General features: G+C 41.4%; 1 protein-coding gene across 1 annotated transcript in view; it reads left to right on the forward strand.

Moving 5' to 3' along the window:
• LOC137327425 (interleukin-10 receptor subunit beta-like) overlaps nucleotides 1-21,065 on the forward strand; it is a 53,428-nt gene that overhangs the window by 18,608 nt on the left and 13,755 nt on the right. Inside the window, exons 2-5 of the mRNA XM_067993214.1 lie at nucleotides 8,719-8,836; nucleotides 12,630-12,814; nucleotides 16,511-16,622; nucleotides 20,496-20,686. Coding sequence (XP_067849315.1) covers nucleotides 8,719-8,836; nucleotides 12,630-12,814; nucleotides 16,511-16,622; nucleotides 20,496-20,686 — 606 coding nt within the window. The remainder of the gene's footprint in view (nucleotides 1-8,718; nucleotides 8,837-12,629; nucleotides 12,815-16,510; nucleotides 16,623-20,495; nucleotides 20,687-21,065) is intronic.

The raw sequence follows: 21,065 nt of genomic DNA on the forward strand, positions 1-21,065 counted from the left end.
GGAATACCTTCCGTTATTAGCCAAGACATAGAATAAAAGAGCAGGGAGGTTATGCTGGAACTGTATAAAACACTAGTTAGGCCATAGCTTGAATACTGCATACAGTTCTGGTCACCACATTACAGGAAGGATGTGATTGGACTAGAGAGGGTACAGAGGAGATTTACGAGGATGTTGCCAGGACTGGAGAATTTTAGCTACGAGGAAAGATTGGATAGGCTGGGGTTGTTCTCTTTGGATCAGAGAAGGCTGAGGGGTGATATAATTGAGGTGTACAAAATTATGACTGGCCTGTTTAGTGTGGATAGGAAGGACCTATTTCCCTTAGCAGAGGGGTCAATAACCAGGGGGCTTAGATTTAAAGTGATTGGAAGAAGGATTAGAGTGGAAATGAGGAAACATTTTTTCACCTAGAAGGTGGTGGGGGTCTGGGACTCACTGCCTGAAAGGGTGGTAGAGGCAGAAACCCTCTTCACCTATAATAAGTACCTGGATATGCACCTGGAATGCCATAACCCATAAGGCTATGGACCAATTTCTGGAAAGTGGGATTAGGCTGGGTGGCTCATTTTCAGCCGGCGCGGACATGATGGGCCGAATGGCCTCCTTCTGTGCCATAAATTTTCTATGATTCTATACACTTCCAAGTTTTGTGTCATCTGCAATTTTGAAATTGTGCCCTGTACACCCAAGTCCAAGTCATTAATATATATCAAGAAAAGCAGTGTTCCCGATACCGAACCCTGGGAACACCACTACATATCCTCCTCCAGTCTGAAAAACAGCTGTTCACCACTGCCCTCTGTTTCCTATTACTGAGCCAATTTCGTATCCATGTTGCCACTGCCCGTTTTATTCTGTGAGCTTCAATTTTGCTGACAAGCACTTTATCAAACGCCTTTTTGAAGTCCATGTACACAACATCAACCGCATTGCCCTCATCAACCCTCTCTGTTACCTCATCAAAAAACTCAATCAAGTTAGTCAAACATGATTTGCTTTTAACAAATCTATGTTGGCTTACCCTTATTAATCCAAGTCTCAATTAATTTTGTCCCGGATTATTGTTTCTAAAAGCTTCCCCACCACCGAGGTTAAACTGACTGGCCTGCAGTTGCTGGGTTTATCTTTACATCCTTTTTTGAACAAGAGTGTAACAAATGGTCTTTATGGCGCAAAATGGCCAGTAACATCGTTTCTCCAGGGTTTGTGCCGAAGTTACAATGGAAGATCAAAAGAATCTTGCGGAAATTCAGGGCCATCTTGTCTATTTCCTGACCAACTCTGTCTCTAAATGAGAGCTTAATGTGCTTCTACTAGATTCCTTTGTGTACTTTTTTAAGGCAGGCATTTACCCAGGTTGATATCTAATTTAAAATAAAAAGTGCACAGAGAAATTTGAATATGAGAATATTAAATGCTTGTATGAGAAGAGTGGCAATTAGAAAATATACCACACAGGTGGAGAAGGATCTGAGAGGAAGCACATAATATATTAGAGTGGGTGAGAGGATAACTTGTATCATCAGGTTCCCATCACTTTTAAAATCGTGGAAAAATAGACAGCAACTCCTTTTGAGGCAGTTTATTTCTCTCTCCATTGTGGCTGCTTAACAAATTACCTTGTCTATAAACCCTAATATGTACTTTTTGTTCCATTTTTTTAATCAAACCAAGATGGGGAGTTTCTTTCTACTGTTGTGGAAGAAGTGAAAATATCTGTTCCTCAAATTTGTTCTTTTTTGGAAACTTTTGGTACTGGGGTTTTTTTTCTGAATTTCTGAGAATGGGAGATTTGGGAATTACAGTTATACTTTGTGCAGAACTCGCCTCACAGAGAATTAATTTATTTTAGTTTTCATTTGTGTGAGTTTTTGGTATGGACAGTGACAGGTTTGGTGGTGCGGGGTGGGGGTGTTGGTGGTAAATGAAGATGGATGTTAAATTAATGGAGTCAGAGACTGAGAAGAAAATGGGAATGATCAGCAAGTAAAATGGAGGCAAATCTCCAGATTGGAAGACTGTCCCAGATGGGAAGTATGTTGAAATTCTGGTTTAGTGAGCTTATTCTGTTGGGGGATAGTAAACCGTTACTACCTGTATGGGCTCCACCTGCAACGTAGCTCTATTCCCTGATTGAAAATCCGTCTGCGTTCTTTTCAGAAAAAACAATATTGGCGCCATCCCTGTATTCCATCTTTAAGAAGCACCTCTCGAAAGTACTACTGAATTTTATCCAAATTTCAGAATCAGCTTGTCACTCGCTAATTTTGGTTGAAAGTTCAAATGTTGGGGAATTCTGAAACAAATTTTCAAAAAAAAAGATAGAATTTGCACTATTTTACATCAGAAAATGAACCCAAAATGGAGTGTCAGATGTAAAAAATAAAATGGCAATAAATATTTTCTGCTTCCAGCGATATTCCCTTGTGCCCTCTATGTAAACATTTGTCTTAGGAAAACGCCCACAAATAAAAATAGCGCACAAACACAAAAGAAGGCCGAACATAGTTTGTGCAACAAAATAGCTCAACATTTCAAAGTTGAAGCATTGTATTTGCAATACCGTTTGTGTGTCTGTGCATGTTGACATCTCCAGAAATGATTCAGCTTCTTTTGGAGTGACTGAAGTTGAGATGTTGCCATCTCTGTCGACAGCTATCCTGAGGGGAATCCTTGTGAGCCTTGCTCAACATTTCTTGTTTGTACAAGACTCATGGCAACATTTCTGTGTTTTAACCAATGTTAGACACTAGTCTGTCAGTATCTGTAAAATGGAAAGATAACTTAATATTTCAGGTGTCGACCTCTTGTCAGATCACCCCGGTGGGAAAGCATTAAAAGGACAAAAAGAACATAAAAATAGCTGAAAATAGGGGTGAAAAAGTAAAGGGACAACAAAAAAAAATCAGGAATAAGGAAGATGAAAGAAAATGGACTAAAGTTGCAAAAGTCGATACTTGGACAAAAGGATTGCAGGGTTCAGGTTGTTAAGCAGTAAGAAGCACCACTAGGCTAAGATCCGTGATGCTACAACACTTGCACGCAGCCTCACTAAATGAAAGTGCAAGTCAGAGACAAGGCTATAACTCTACATCCCCGGTTCCCTAACCTGTGATTCCGCCCTGAGAGATCTCGTGCCAGAAACACGGCCTCGCTGAATTTGCTCCAGTGTTCCTGAAGTCTGTGTTGAACTTGTTGGAACAATGTAAGAGACGAAAGATGGAAAAGTCAGATTGGGAATGGGAGAAGGTTCAAGTGAAGAGCCACAGGACACTCTGGTTGAGGATTAGACCGAGTTGCTGATTGTTATATCACCCGGTTGCTTTTCACCTCTTTCCAGAGAATTAAACCCGGTAAATGCCTTCGTGGCAAGAGTCAGCATACCCGAGTCTTGACTTCAGTCTATTGTTCTGTCTCTCCCCTCTTTGCTTTGTTCAGTCCTATACAGCAGCTAACTTACCCTCCAGTTTCCAATTCTGGCAAAGGGTTGTAACCTGTCTTGTCCCTATTTTCAGATACTAATGGACCTATTTTGTATTTTCAGTATTTTCTATTTTTATTTCAAAATTTCCAACATTTTTACTTTTTTTTAATCGCTACATAAACACACGTTTGGCTAACGTTTTAAACTGACTGCTTTTCAAATTTGTAGAAGCGCTTTCTTTATCTCTGCGTCTGTATCTCTCCTATACCTCTCTCAAAATTGGCTGTCACGATTGCTTACTTAACAACAATGACTACACTTCAAAAAGTAATTAATTGGCTGTGAAGTTCGTTGGGACATCGTGGGGACAAGAAAGACTCTATTGAAGTGCAAGTTCTTTCTTCTTTCTCTCTGTCATTCCCTCCACCTACATATTTCTTGCTCTTTATATTTTACTCTATTTTTGTACCTTTGTCATTGGCGTTTCACTTGGATCTTTCTTTCAAATGTTATCTTTTGTTGAATCATTCATTGTTTCTGGTATATTTTCCCTCGGTTAGTTTTATCTACAGTGTTCAGGCCCTTTCTGTCATGCTTTTTCAGTGTTGTTTTAAGGTTTAATTGTGAAAGATTGTTTCAACTGGTTGGTGAATTGGTACAAGGTAGCATAGATGAGGAGTATAACACAGAACAAAAGGGGAAGTTAGAATTTTTTTCACAGTGGGCTATTAGAACATGAAATGCTATTGACGAAATTGAGTCAGAGACTATAACGTCATTTAAACTGGAATTGTATAAGATTTTGAAAAGGAAGTGTATAAAAGAATATGACGAAAGAGGGAGATGGGATTAAAGTAGATAGCTCGAGCACTGCCATATGGATGATGGGCCACATGTCTTGCTTCTATGCCATCGATTCTGAAATGAGTTCTTCTCCAATATATTCTTGTTCTCTCAGGGTCTGCCATGTCTGCAGGCACTACATGGCAGAGCAAACCTTTGCAACATGGTCTTTAGAATTTAGGTTTTAGTTTTGTAGTCAAAACTATTACAACACATAGCAGCAGATGCAGCTAGTGCACTACAATGTCAGTGTAATCTCATCAGAATTCAGACAAGGTAAAGTGCTTCATGAGAAGCTTTACCATGGCGACCGCATGCTTTTAATAATTCTTTTGTATGACCTCACTGCACCACTTCAAATCAAGTTCAGCTCTATGAAAAGACACTGCGCATCATATGTGAAACTCTTCTGTCTGCTCTTTTAACAAAGCTGTTTAAAATAGCATGAAAAGCTTTTCACACGAGCGTGTTAAACGTCTTTCTTACCAATATCAGACAGCACGATTTCAAGGTACAAATATACAGAAGCAGGGGGAGGCACCTTGGCAGCCTACAGGCCAGGGACTGGGAGTAAAGTGAAAAGAGGAACCAAAACTTCATGATAATGAATCCTCTGACAAGAAGAACTACTGTCCACGACCCAGTGTGACTGTAGCTAGACTGTAAAAGTCCTCTTCCATATTTACAATAACATTTTATAGTTATTTGCAGTAATAGGTTCACTCTTCTCCAATCCCCATTCCCTCCCATCCTTTCCTAACTAGAATATGCCTCAAGGACATAGATAAGGCTCCAATACCTCAGCCAAGTGCTCATTATTCAGCTAAGTGCTTTGACAGTAAGTGTCAGCAGGTTATCAGAATCGACCATGCTAACTGCGGTCTCCCCTCAGGCCCAGCTATGGCCTCAGGCCCACAATCATAGCCTGTGTCAGATCCAGCAGCATATCTTCCTGTGAAAAGTGGAGAGCGGCAGCACTGGGGAGGGCCGGACTGTGATCAAGGAGGGCCCTTGCGTGCATTAAAAATGGGAGAATCAAATTTTCCACAGTATGGGAGCTGTCCCATCAGCCACCTTGGGTCTTTTAAGGACAGAAAACGTGAAACCAATAATAAGTGATCCAGTCCCATCCCTGATGCTGACACTTTCTGCTTTTGATAGGGCTTGTGTTCATCTGGTGCTTGATCCAATGGTAATAAATATATATAATCAACGTAAATGATGATTTATACTGTGCACAGGACAACATAGCACCGTGAGAGCAGTGCATTAGAAAAATTGTGCAGGGGTCTTTCTACACACCAGATTGTGCTTATTTTAACCCTTGTGAGCTGGTCTACCGATTGTAATTGTGGAATAGCAGAATCACCTGTTGCCTAATCTAGAATTGGAGGAGGAAGAGCATTTAAAATATTGTGCACATGCATGAATGGATATGCACATAACAGTGTTTCAAATTTCATAATTTAAAAAAAATAGATATTTACTGATTTGGGTTTTAGATGTCAAAAATATTGGGCAGCTACCCCCAAAACTGGATTGTTTACTTCAGAGCCTGTCGGGAGGTCAACTGACTTTTTTGTTTTAAAAGTGGGGAGGAGAGCATCTAATCTGCTCTGAGAATGAACGAGTGCTCTGGCACCTGTGTGCCACAACTGTTCATTCACCTTAACTGTTAATTGCTCGCAGTTCCCGAGCGCAAGACCAAGCTACATGAAGGCACGATGAACCTGAACACAGAGGTTAGCAGCCTCCAATGTGCAGTCATCAATGTGAGAGATCCGGCTGCTCCTCCAAGCCTGCAGGGGGCGCTCTACTGCCCTCACCTACATCTAGGCAATAAAAGGAAAGGAACAAACTTGTAATTGTATATAACCTCAGGATATCCCAAAGTGTTTTACAGCCAATGTAAAAACTTCTGAAGTGAAGTCACTATTGTAATGTAGGGAAACTCGGCAGCAAATTTGCACAAAGAAAGGTCCCATGTGAGATACATGACATGATTTTTTTTAGTGATGTTGATTGAGGGGTAAATATTGGCCAGAACACCGGGAGAACCCCACCGGTCATCTTCAAATAATGCCATGGGATCTTTTACATCTATTTGAGAGGGCAGATGGAGCCTCGGTTTAATATCTCATCCAAAAGGCTGCTGCTCCAACAGTGTCGCACTCCCTCAGTACTGCGTGTCAGCCTGGATTATGTACTCAAGTCTCTCGAGTGGGGCTTGAACCTTCGGCCTTCCGACTCAGATGAGCGTGCTACCACCGAGTCAAGGCTGACACCTAATACTGGTTCTCCTTATGATATTCTGTGGTGGGAAGGCATCCTCTAAATTTTCTCTCCTACTGGAGAAACACATCAGTTCCATCTATAGGGAAAATACAGAAGCACCACCCAACAGCTGGGATAGTTTCTCTTTAAAAAAGAATGGTCCCCACTTCTGGATGGAAACTATGAAAACCAAAAGCACTATGGCCAGTCTTACATTCTCTAGGCTTAGTTCCATACATAAATGGCCTCTATACTAAGTCAAGTTGTTCACAGCCAAACCTTTAGAGGAAGCCCCCATCTCTTTTTCAATGGGCTCATGGGGTTGGGGGAAACATATTAGCAGATTAGTTAAGGGACAGAAAACAGAGAGTAGGGATAAATGGGTCATTTCCAGATTGACAGGCTGTAACTAGTGGGGTACTGCAAGGATCGGTGCTTGGGCCTCAGCTATTTACAATCTATATTAATGACTTGGATGAAGGGACCCAGTGTAATGCATCCAAGTTTGCTGATGATACAAAGCTAGATGGGAAAGTAAACTGTGAGGAGGACACAGAGTCTGCAAAGGAATATAGACTGGTTAAGTGCATGGGCAAGAAGGTGGCAGATGGAGGATAATGTGGGGAAATGTGAAGTTATTCACTTTGGTAGGAAGAATAGAAAAACAGAATATTTTTTAAATCACGAGAAACTATTAAATGTTGGTGTTCAGAGAGACTTGGGCGTCCTGGTACAAGAAACACAAAAAGTTAGCATGTAGGTACAGCAGGCAATTAGAAAAGCAAATGGCATGTTGGCCTTTATTGCAAGGGGGTCGGAGTCCAAGCATAAGGAAGTCTTACTATGATTGTACAGGGCTTTGGTGGGACCTCACCTGGAGTTCTGCATACAGTTTTGGTCTCCTTATCTAAGGAAGGATATACTTGCCTTAGAAGCGGTGCAATGAAGGTTCACTAGATTAATTCCTGTGATGAGAGGTTCAGTAGAATGGGTCTATACTCTCGAGTTTTGAAGAATGAGAGGTGACCTCATTGAAACATATAAGATTCTGAGGGGGCTTGACAGGGTAGATGTTGAGAGGTTGTTTCCCCTGGCTGGGGAGTCTAGAACTAGTCGAGGACATAGTCGCAGGATAAGGGGTTGGCCATTCAAGACTGAGATGAGGAGGAATTTCATCGCTCAGAGGGTTGTGAATCTTTGGAATTCTCTACCCCAAAGGGCTGTGGATGCTGAGTCATTGAATATATTCAAGGCTGAGAGAGAGAGAATTTTGGACTCTAGGGGAATCAAGGGATATGGGGATCAGGCAGCAAAGTGGAGTTGAGGTTGTTGATCAGCCATGATCTGATTGAATGGCGGAGCAGGCTCAAGGGGCCATATGGCCTATTCCTATTTCTTATGTTCTTATTTTGCGAAGGCCAGGAGCATGCAGTTTCTACAGTCAGGTACCAGCTGTGCTGGTGCCATTTACCAGCTGTATAAACTGGAAACCACTTAAGATGATTTTCTTGTCCCAGGGGATTTTTCATGTAGGGACATTTTGATAGTGAGGTGATTCAAATCAGGGACCCCCAAACAACTAACCACAAGAATACATAAACCTATACATAGTGCTGAGTCATTACCTCCACCCAACCCCTACTCAGCCTAGCCTTCTAGCCAAGGAACAACCTTGATTCTATCAATGTGTAGTACTATTCAAGTGTGCATAACCATCTAAGAACCTCAATGTATGTGCGGTCTAATCCACAAAGTGTATAAACTTCACATAATCCAATGCTCTTTATATGAAATAATAATGCATCGCCCATAGCTTTCCTCTCAAATAACCTGTGCTCTGGAGCATAGTTTTGATGTTTAGATGCTAAGATGGAGCTGTGTTTAACCTAGTCTGTGCCTCCAAGGCCAGTGCTCAAGTTCCCCCTGTGAGGAAGTAAGGGGTAATTTTAAGTCTGTGTTGCCAGTGAGACCCCCAGCTGACTGTGTGGAAGTGTAAAATTACCTCTGGGCCTAAATGCAGGGAATTGTAACTGCTCGTAAATTTCTGCCTCCAAGCCAGATGAACCTAGTATAAAATGGCTAGCTTTCGTCCTCTTTTTAAAAAAAAAATACAATGTTTCATTTTCTCAGGATTAAAGCCTTTTTTAATGCTTCTTCTTTCTGCTTATATATAGTGCTCGGAGAGATCCCGCAACCAGGAAACCTGAGAATTAATACTGTCAGATGGGAGCATGTCCTCAAATGGGATCCAGTTTCTTTCCCAGATGGACCGGTGACATACTCAGTTCAAAGGTAAGAGAATGAGTTTTAAATTAGAACAGCTATATTATCCAAGCCCCCATTATTCACCTTTCCAATTATCCAGGAATAATTCTCACAGAACAAAGCCTTGTGTAAGATGGTGCCTCGTTGCTTAGCACACTAACACTGGTGTCATCCTTTCTGATATAAAGCCCAAAAAAAGATTAAGTTCCATACCTTAAGGTATTGATGCTCCTTAAGTGCAAGACCTTAATTTACAGACTCTTGTTCATCCTGTTTTCATTATCCACCAGGGGTTCAAATCAGTTATGGTTGGTAATGGAGATCCTTCTGTAAAAGCGTATTGCAATAAAAGACTGTGCACAATCAAGAAATTTAAGTAATTTTCATAAATTATTCCCAACAGGGGTTTTTAATGCCTGCTGAATGCTGAGCCCTGAGTTACTGCCTTACAATCACTTATTACCATTTGCCATATTATGTATACAATGACTTTCTACCTGGATTTTCTTTGTAAAAGCCTTTCTTAAATAAAATTGACTCTCCTTCTGCTGTTTATTAGTGACAAGTAAAAATCACGTAACAGGCAGAAGGGTATTGCAGTGGTGAGATATTGGCTCAGTCAGTGTATTGTGTATATAAATGTACAATAGCACATCGGTAAGGAATGAGTTCCATGGACATTCCAAGGAAGGGATTCAGCTAACATCATAAACCACAAGAGTTAAGCTCAGGCAGCTGTAACCTTCAGCTGATCTGAGAATGTATCTGCAAAACTGAGTAATATTCCATGAAAAATGATGTATTACTCTGTTCTAAGTAAATGTTGCCCACACAAAATTCACTACATTTCAGAAAATAATTCATTGTGAAATAAATACTACAGGTTTATGAAGTAACATCCCATAAAGGGTTACTGGGAAATCAGGTCAAGCGTATGTTATTGCAGTCAGAAATAGGTAAAAGATTTAGAGCTGAAAAAAATATTTAAAGGCAGTGATGGATTGTAAAAAAACAACATAGTTCAGATCATTTATTCCTCTGCACAATTTGAGTGAATGTTGTGCACAGAGTAACGAACATCAGAGCAGGTTTTGTTTGTGCTTCGGGGATGATCATCTCGGAATCACGTCGGCTACTGGGGTGAAGCCGCATTTTTGTTGCCCAAACTCAGATGCTTTGAGAAGATGGTGGTAGGCCTTCTCGAACTGCTGCGCTCCTAGTGCCAAAGGTGCACATTGGTGTTGGGTGTGGAATTCTGACCAGTGACGATGAAGAAAGTACTGTAAATTCCAAGTCAGGATGATGTGTGACTTAGCAGTGATAAGTTTTCCCATGATCTTGCGTTTTTGTCCTCCTTGATGGAAGAGGTCATGGGGAGGGAGGTGCTATTGAAGTAATTGTACTAGTTATTGCTGCAGAAGGAGTATGAGTAACCCCAGTGATGTCGAAACTTTTAAGTATTTGGTTTATCAAAGCTGCTGATGGGGAGATTTTTCTCACTTATTTTGATAGCTTTTATGTGACTAGCAATTATTCATATTTCACATTAGAACTGTACAGAAAAATGAGAATTCAAGAAACCCTCGCTCAGACTACATTTCATGATAGATGGTACTTTCTGAATCTACAAGTTCATTGCATTATTATACGCTTAGGTCTCGAATTTCCTTGGCACCTGAGGCATAATGGGGGTTGGACAAAGCAGGCGCAAAAAGTCCTGTAGTGGAGCAAAATCAGATGGTTCTCTGCCCAGAAGAGAATCTACGACCAATTTCCGATGGGGCTTGAGACAGGAGGAACTTAAGGCTGCCTTAGATATTGCCTCTGACATCGCAAGGAGGCAGGGCTGGCAAAAACGTCCCCGTTCCTGTGACCCCTGCCTCCTTTCCACCCAACGATCTGGATGCCGAGAAGAAACCCGTGTCCATGTCACTTTAGGGGCAGAAGTGGTCCATCAGAGTCTCCGAACTAGGATCATGACCAGGAAGACCACTAAATTGCCTGCTTACCTCTTTCTCCTTTTTTATGTGTACTCGATTTGTGGGTATCACTGACCAGATTGCATTTATTGCCCATCCCTAGTTGCCCTGAGAAGGTGGCGCTGGTCCTTCTCATTGGGCTACTGCAGTAATTGTGGTGATGATGCTTCCACAATGTCTCTTCAAAAGTTTTCCCTTCACTCAACTTACAGCAATGCAATGGCACAGGGAAGATGAGGAAGCTGGTTGCTGGGTCTTTCAATCAGCCAGGGAGTAGGACTTTCAAAAGATCCAGGAGTAGGGGGGCGGGGGTGGGGGGAGCAAGACTTTGCATGAGAACAGAATGTGCAGAATAGTATAGAAAGTGAGCCTTTCAATGGGCATAGGGAGTGGAACTTTCAAAGAAAATGGCAATTGTGGCTTTCACAGAGAATGGAGAGCAGGGCTGTTAGAGAGAATGGAGAGCGAGTCTTTCACAGAGTGGAGCGAATGAGGTGTGAGTCGTTCACACAGAATGTGGAGCAGATCTTTCATAGAGAATATAAAACAAGGGTTTCATGGAGAATGGGTCTTTCAAACTGAGCAGAGAGGGGAGTTTTCAAAGAGAAAGAAAAAGAGGAGTGGTGCTTTCAGAAAGAGCGAAGAATTGGGAATGAGACTTTGAAAAGAGCAGGGAGGGGCAGGAAATTGATGATTCAGCTCCTGGTTGATCCAGTCATGGACAGCAGTTGTATCAGTGAGGTAGGTTCACCAACTGTCCTGTATTTGGCAGGAGTCTCACAAGCGATATTCTGATCTCATACTTGTGCTGTCTTGCATGTATGTGGCCTGTGCAGATAATTCCCAGAATTTCTTCTGTCTCCTCTCTCACTGGGACGAGAGCACACGACAGCTTTTGATTGAAAATCCCCCATTTCTGGCATTTCTCCCTTGTTGGCAGCTCTGCAAGTTTTCTGCCCGCAGTGCTGGCGTTCTGGGGAAGTTTGCGTTTCGTCAAAGAAGCATTGGCAGGCAAAATTATTGCTGTCCAACCGTCTCAGCCATGAAATGGGGCTGGGAGGAGGAATCATATAAAAAAAATAGTAATGGTACACGACCTAAACCAGGGTGGCTCATAGAATTTTACAGTACAAGAGGAGGCCATTCAGCCCATTGCACCCTCACCAACTCTGTGAAAGAGATAGGCACATACTTCTATTCCCCTGCCCTTTCCCCATACCCTTTTAAATATTCCTTTTACAAATGGTTACCCACTTCCCTTTTTAAAATTTTGTATTCTGCTTTCACCAATGTTTCTGGTAGGGCATTCCATGTTCTAACGGCCCTGTGCGTTTTAAAAAAAAAAAAAAATTCTCCTAACCTCTCCCTTTTGGTAATTTCATTTGGCCTCTAGTTATCAACTCACTGACCATTGGAAACAGTCTTTCGCTGTTTACTTCATCAAAACCTCTAATAATTTTGAACACCTGCATCAGATCTCCTCTTAACCTTCTCTGATTTAGTGAAGGGAGCACTAGCTTTACTAGGCTGTTCTCAGAACTAAAGCATCTAATCCCTGGTATCATTTTAGTGAATCTTTTCTGCACACTCGGCACGGCCTTGACATCCTAGCTAAAGTAGGGCACCAAAAACTGGCCACCATGTTCTAATTGCACCCTAACTAATGATCTGAACTAAATGTGATCTTTTGTGCCTGGCAGTAGTGTAAATACAGCTTCTGAATTGAATTTCTTTTCCTCAGGAGACTAACTTTCTCTTGAGCACAGATTGACTTGCTATTTTTTTTAAGGCATCACTTGGTTAAATGACTTTCTTGATGCAATCTTCTTCACTTTGTCTAGAACTTTTGAAAGAAAAAATAACCAGAGTTGGACTGATGCACAGAACTGTACGCACATCACTGAAACAGAATGTAAATTGTTAGACAGTCTCACTTTCCATTCAACGTACTACTTAAGAGTGAGAGCAGAACATGGAAGTGAAACATCAAACTGGGTTGAAGCAAAGCCTTTATCTCCATATAAAGGTAAGAGATCGGCATGCATCAGTGATGTTTTCTATGTTGTTGCTTAAATAGTTCTGCTTTACAGACACCGAAACTAAACATGCAGTGGAGAATCTCCCAGAGCTCAATCAGACCAGTATTTGATTAGATCTGTGTTAATGTGTCATAAAGACCATAACGGCCGCAGGTTCATTTACTGGTTTCAGGTGATTTGAGCTGGGGGCCCTGCTGGAGAAGGGAAAAAATAAGCCAGGGTTCATCTATCTAGTGACCACTGCTGACTCAGTTGTGACATCTTCTATCATATAATAGCTTACTATCTAGAGCCCCACTTGCATAATAGCCAATAGGATAAAGTACCAGAAGTTCATCAGCATCCATGGAACTGTACACCAGCAATTGTTAGTAGGTGAATGGTTAGAAACGGCTGCAAAGCTCACCCGAAATGTGCTGTTTGCCTGCAATTTTACATAATTGGCTCATTATCATAATTATGCATAACTCTAGGTGCAGATTTGGATGTGTGCAGTAAATAGCATGTAAGTGAAATCTAAAGGGATGCACACAATTAAAGTAAAATGGACCAGTAGGAAAGACTCAAAAGCCATTTCAACCCATTGATGACCTTTGGCAAGGATAATAGGAGAGAGGAATAATAAGTGACGGGCAACAATTACGTGACAGGAAACCATAGGGTAAGTTTCGCTGCCTTCACCCGGCGTTAGCGTGGCAGTTACGGCCACAAAATGGGCTCGGTAACCTTACCGTCCCATTAACTGCGGGGATGTGGCCGACTCCATTTTGAAAGGGGCCTACCACTGTGTGTCCAAAGCACCCGCCTGTTTCAGGCAACACACCCCTTTGAATATGGAAATCGGGTTCCTATGATGTAAATAGGACCCCGATTGCCATTTCAGGTTGGAACTGGGCAGAGCCTGCAGCGTGCTTTCTGCCCTGTGCACAATTTACAAAATGGGCAGTCATCTGGTGTGATTTATCTCTGTGACCCTCTGTGATTGTTTATTTGGTGAACCCCATCAGAAGATCAGTAAAGGAAGAAAACTGGGGAGGGGTGTAAAAATCAGAAACATCAAGTTGGAATTTCGAATATATTTGATTAAAAAGAATTTCAGTAATTGGTAATGCGTAGTTTTTTTTAAAAAAATTATGAATTGATTGTTTTACCTTGGGTTCCTTTCTGAAGCAATGACGGCAGGCAATGAAGCCCATAATTTTCTCGCTTCGCATATGACAGAGGTGAGAGTGACTGCCCTTGACACCAAGGCAGCATTTGACTGAGTGTGGCACCAAGGAGCCCTAGTAAAATTGAAGTCAGTGGGAATCGGGGAAAACTCTCCAGTGGCTGGAGTCGTACCTAGCACAAAGAAAGATGGTAGTGGTTGTCGGAGGCCAATCATCGCAGCCCCAGGGCATTGCTGCAGGAGTTCCTCAGGGCAGTGTCCTAGGCCCAACCATCTTCAGCTGCTTCATCAATGACCTTCCCTCCATCATAAGGTCAGAAATGGGGATGTTCACTGATGATTGCACAGTGCTCAGTTCCATTCGCAACCCCTCAGATAATGAAGTAGCCCATGCCCGCATGCAGCAAGACCTGGACAACATCCAGGCTTGGACTGATAAGTGGCAAGTAACATTCACGCCAGACAAGTGCCAAGCAATGACCATCTCCAACAAGAGACATTCTAACCACCTCCCCTTGATATTCAACGGCATTACCATCGCCAAATCCCCCACCATCAACATTCTGGGGGTCACCATTGACCAGAAACTTAACTGGACCAGCCACATAAATATGTGGCTACAAGAGCAGGTCAGAGGCTGGGTATTCTGTGGCGAGTGACTCCCTCCTGACTCCCCAAAGCCATTCCACCATCTACAAGTGGAGTTTAATCCATCACACTCCTGACTTGTCTGGATGAGTGCAGCTCCAAGAAGCTCGACACTATCCAGGACAAAGCAGCCCACTTGATTGGCACCTCATCCACCACCTAAACATTCACTGCCTTCACCATCGGCACACCGTGGCTGTGGTGTGTACCATCCACAGGATGCACTGCAGCAACTCGCCAAGGCTTCTTCGACAGCACCTCCCAAACCCTCTACCACCTAAAAGGACAAGGGCAGCAGGCACATGGGAACAACACCACCTGCATGTTCCCCTCCAAGTCACACACTAGCCCAACTTGGAAATATATCGCTGTTCCTTCATCGTTGCTGGGTCAGAATCCTGGAACTCCCTTCCTAACAGCACTGTGGGAGAACCTTCACCATACAAACTGCAGCGGTTCAAGAAGGCGACTCACTACTACCTTCTCGGGCAATTAGGGATGGGCAATAAATGCTGGCCTTGCCAGCGACGCCCACATCCCATGAACAAATAAAAAAAATAGCAGATGTGAGTCAAAAGTGGTAGAATATAGGTAGAAAGCACTAACAGACTGTCTGCCTACATTTAACCTCCTCTGAGGATACCTACCTCTCCAGAAAAGGAGCAGAGAGGTTAGGAAAACAGGAGGAAAAAGTTGATTCTTCTTGTTAAGGACATTGATGTTGAGCTTGTGTGGCATTCCACAGCTGTGCAGTCAGATCAAAATGTGAAGTACCGTCATCCAACTGCCAGGCACTACCAGTGGCAATGAAGGTCATGACTACCCTCGTTTTTGTGTTGCAGGGACTTTCCAGGTTCTCACAGGGGGCATCACATGAGTCCTTGGACATCTGAGCAATTTCCCTTCACAATGAAAAAAATGACATAAGATTACAAGCAATATTAAAAATAAATTAATTTTATTAAGATTTTCAGTGCTAATGATGAATATGTTGTGCTGGTGGTGTTGCATCTTGTATGTCATGAACTTCTCTGTTGCCAGTGGATGTTCCCTACATTAAGTGCTCCTCTAGCTGAGGAAGTGTGTAGTCGCAACAATGGATGTAGAAGACCTACTACCTGTATCTGTGATTAACTCTGATGAACCTGTCTCAGTATCCGGATTCTTCTTTGCTGTGGGCATGTTGCTGATTAAGGCAGCAGTCATGTCACTTGTGTAGCACTCTTACTGACAAGAGTGGAAGGGATGCTCCTACATTGCCAATAGCCCGTGTAAATGAAGTTGCTGCTGCAGATGCCACTGGTGCTACTATAAACTCAATTACAGAGTATAGTGCAGATTGGTCCAAACTGATTGCATCACCTTCAGGCCTCTGCTAATGTGGCTCTGTAAGTGGTTGCTGAGAGATGTACTGCATTGACTTTCCTCCCTCCTATAGAGGAAGTATGAAGTGGAATCTGGTGTGGAATTGGGTTCACTAATGTGTTCTACCATTACCACCTAAGATAGTTTCTCATGGTGCCATAACCAGCTTTACCATCCCACAGATCTAATCCCATGCTTCCTTCTAGCACGGAATGAACCCCTTGGTCTAACAGTGAGAAGTTGCATTTCCTAACTGTGGCACAACCCTACACCCTTCACCTTTTGTCAATCTGAGCAAGTAAAGGACTAGCTGCACGTAGAGTTGGGAAAGCCTTAAGAGGTGTGGACCTGCTTCCTACAGATACATCCCGTTCAACTCAAAAGTATTCTGACATTTGTACAACAACTCAATGGTAGATAATTTTTTTAAAAATAAAAATAAAACCGTTTATCTTCTCATGCTAATAATTTCTTCCGATGTTTGCTCTTTCTGTTTGTGTAGTGCCCAAACCAACAAATGTGACAGTTGATTCTTTCAATATGAAACATGTCATCAAATGGGATCCAGATGTTCTTCAACTTGGCCCGGTGACCTATTCAGTACAGTTTCAAGGGTGAGAGAATGGACTTTAACTTAAAAAGACTGAAGCCTGGATATTGCTGTAGCAATTAAGCTTAACACTGATGGCAAATGTGCAATATTGGGAGTGTGGTGTTGCAATCTTTTACAATCATTTCCCAACCCCCCAAAAACTACTGTGAAGACTAACTAATGCTGTATGTTTTCAGCCACCTCCTCCATTCCCTTTACACCAGACGCTTCTTGAGTGTGGGGAGGCCGTACGTCCCAGAACTTGTGTTCCTCCTCTTCTTGATTTCCACAATAGGTACTGCAGTACTTGGCTTCCAAAACAGGCATTCCTCACTCCACAGCTACAGTTCTGCAGTAAATTTGTTGAATAAACAGCTGCCTTTACTTTCCCATTGCTATTTGAGGTGCTCACCTTCCTCCTAATTGTAGTCTATAACTGACCAGGAGGACTTGTGCTTCTCTGTTTTTCATTAGATGGCCCATTGTATTAGATTTGCAGCCCATATTTTAGCCCACAACAACTACTTACATTTATGAGGTGCCTTTAACGTGCCAAAATGTCCCAAGGTGCTTCATGGAAGCGTAAGGGAAAAAAATGGATGCTGAGTTAAAGAAGGAACTATTAGGAGGGGTGAATTAAAGTTTTGTTTTAAGTGCGCTAAGGGCTGAGAGCAAAACAAAAAAGGAGATAGAAATAATGGGCTTGGATTCAGAGCAACATTCAAAATGCATGCATGGAGTGCACTAGCAGCAGTCTAGGCTTATGTGTGTGTGTATATATATATATATATGTTAGAAATCTTTGGTCATGATTTTAAGTCAACATTTAACATTGAAACTGCCTATGTAAACAGTTAGAATGGAAACCCTGTGAGTAAACAGTTGCCTGTAACAATGTGGTTAGATGCTGTAGCCAGTAAGTTTCTAAAGTCTTTCTCTGAACTCTTGCGTTTAAAAAGAACTTACATTCATCAACTCTCCATTAGCAACACCATAAGCAACTTACTAGTAATTACAAAATACATGGAATTCAAGGCAGTTTCATAATATCTCTCTCTCTTTGTATATATGAATGTGTGCATGTATATCTCATATATCCGTGTATTTATGTACGTGTGTGTGTGTGTGTGTGTGTGTGTGAATACTTTCTGACTGATGTTATTCCTGTATGAACAATTAATGTGCTCTTACTGATTCCCTTTTTGCTCTCTGCACTTGATTAACACAGCATTAGCCCGTTTAAAATAAACAAGTTAATGCCTGTGTTATTAAAGAGAGCACAAAAGGATTTAGTATAACCACATTAAATGTTGGTACAAGAACAGCGGTGACTGGAAAATTTGCCCCAATGTGGTTTTTCCATTCTGGAGGTTGGTGAACAGTGTACTCCATTACCACATATACTCGCATATAATAATGGGAGGTTTGTGTCACTAGTTGGAAGTCAAAGTAGGGGGCACTGCAAGTAACAGTCAGCAAGTACAGTACTGCACCCAGAGCCTAATACAGCCTTAGTCCCAGCCACAGCAGTTTGAGATACAAATTTCCCCTCCCTGTTTACGCATGTACATCAACACCGGGAATTTCCTGGGGGCTCTCCTGATCGGAAGTTGTAACTTTGGCAGAAGATAGCGGAATCCCCGGAAAGTCGGGTAAATGGAGTTTCTGCCAATCTTCCACCGAGGTTACACTGACCAATCGGGAAAACTCCTGAGGAAATTTCTGGCGCAAGTCTTCTACAAAAAAGTGTAATATCCATTTGTCCATGGCTGATTTGTGTGTTTTGCCCTGCGGCCAAACCCTTTCGCTTTTTTTAAAAACAGTTAAATGAACCGTGCTCTCAATTATCCTCATTGATACAGAAGAAGTTGAACAAGGCAGGGCCTTAAGCTCTGCTTGAAAAACTTTATCGACTTGCACACGTACCATATTTTCAAGGACACAAGCCACCATATTTGGCTACTGTGCGCAAACACTACAAGTAATAGCAAATCTTTAATAAGAAATTCATAAAAGTTGAAAAGCTGGTATTTTTTGAGATTTGTAATTGGCAGTCTTCTGCAGCTTAAGCCAATCTACAGGGAGTTTTACCAAAACAAAAGTAGTCAATCACAGTGATCTCCAGTGTGTGATTCATTGTGCCAGTGTACTTCATCTCAAATGAAAAGCAGGACGCGTCGACAGATTCTTCTATTCTGAAATAAATTCGCAACAGAAAGAGTCTATTTGTACTGTACTTGGAAAGGGAGAGAGAGAGAGAAAAAGAAAGGAACTAGCCCAGGAGCCAGGTACTGTAGTAAGATTGATCATTGCCTTGTATGCAGATTATAGATTTGTTTTCAGATTTTTGGGCAGAAACATTGGTGGGGACGGGGATTGTTTTACATATGGGTCACCTTATATGCAATGTATAGCACTTTCTGGTCTCTGCACTACCAGCCTTTGACATTACACCTGCCTATTCCATCACGTTGTCTAGTTACGTTCTTCTTTGCCTGCTTCTTGGTCTATTACCATCAATATTTCCAGGCAGCAAGAACCTCCAACAATTTTTTCTTTGTGATTCACGAGTAGTGTGCCTGCAGTGTGTCGTTTTTCATATTATGAGCAGCCTTGTCATTTCTCTCTTGTGTGAGTTCAAGAACTTCCTCACAGTCACAGAGTTATAATAAGTTTCGTGAGCATTACTTCGAGGTTTTCCCCAGAGTCTGATTGACTGCCTTACAGTCACTTGTTGCTCTTTGTTATACTACTTGATTTCCTGTAGCATTATACATAATATTAAACAAACCTACTATGTTATCCCCTAATTATTTCTATTTTGTTGCTCTCCATATTAATTTATTTTAAATTCCTTCTCTATATTTGACTTGCAATCCTCAGTTTACATTTGTATTCAATGCAATTATCCTTCTTTGAAGACTCCTTTTATTGCTTTGAAATATGTTTACTTTGTAAAATTACATCTTTCCTTGTGTTTACAATTTGTCTATATTTTTTTGAATTAAATGCTGGTTCCTTAACAGGATAAATTGTGATAATATCTTTATTTTTCATTCATACAGTATTGGAATCTTGGTGGCTGTAAATTTAGAAGTATTCATAAAATTATTAGCAGAATATATTTAAATACGTCAGTAATGCTGAACTTCTAAAAGCGGTTTATCGTACCTGTCAACGTGTAAAAGCTGTCACAGTTCTAATATTAAGCAGAATTCAAGAACTACGTGCTGTAGACGACATCATATGTGCTACTAACTGAATGAACAATATGATTTCATTCTCTTTATAATATTTATCTTAGTGCAGATACTGATGGATGTTGCATTCCTTAGAGTGTTCAGTCTTGGACATCTATGCTAGCCAGATTATTGATTGATGTGTAGTGTTTTGCTATTGTCTAGAAGTTATCGGAAAGGTCCTCTCTCCAGGCCCAGAATAACATTAAGGTGTTGGGGGTTAAGGAGGGGGAGAGTGGAAAAATGTTTTTTTATATATCAAGAGCCAGGCCTGGAAATTACTATGAGAGAGATGTTATTGTACGAATGCCAAACTTGTTTGTATCAAATTCCTCTCTCTACTATTTGAATGTAGGCGTTAACTTATTTCTTTTTAATTATTTGAAGAATGTTATCACTCAAATGATTTAAGCATTCATTCAATAACATATCTAACAGTATTTTCCAGGTTACAATACCAATTAACATGCGAATTAAACCAGGGTGGATCATCATGATCTGAACTAACTGTATTCTTGTGCAGGGCAGCACTGTAAACGCAGCTGCTGATGAAGTTGCTTTCAACGGAAGATTAGGTGTATCTTTAGCACAGATTAATTTGTTAAGGCGTCACTGGGTTATGCAATCTTCTTGATGCAATCTTTTACTTTCTCCAGAAATTTCGAAAGAACAACATACAACGAGAGTTGGAGTAATGCACCGAACTGTACGCACATCACTGAAACGGAATGTGATTTGTTGGACAGTCTCGCTTTCTATGCAACATACTATCTAAGAGTGAGAACAGAATATGAAAGCGCAACATCAGAATGGTTTGAAACAGAGCCCTTTTCTCCATATAAAGACAGTAAGAAATTCACATACGTTGGTGATGTTTTCTTGAGTACTTCTGCTTTCCATACCCTGAACTTCTTAACGTGGCGCTGCAGAATCTCCCAGTGTCCAAATGATATCGTGATTTGTTCTGACATGGATTGGATTCGCAAAACTATGATATCCATTAAACAATAGAAAGATTTGCATTTATATAGCAGCTTTCATGACCGTAGGATGTCCCAAACCACTTTACAGCCAATTATGTATTTTTGACTTTTAGTCACTGTTATAATGGGGGAAACCCAGCAGCCAATTTGCACATAGCAAGGTCCCACTAACCAATATGATAATGACCAGATAATCTGATTTAGTGATGTTGATTGAGGGATAAGTATTGGCCAGGGCACCGG

This window comes from Heptranchias perlo, chromosome 11 (assembly GCF_035084215.1).
Source record: "Heptranchias perlo isolate sHepPer1 chromosome 11, sHepPer1.hap1, whole genome shotgun sequence".
In the NCBI taxonomy this organism is placed as follows: Eukaryota; Metazoa; Chordata; class Chondrichthyes; order Hexanchiformes; family Hexanchidae; genus Heptranchias; species Heptranchias perlo.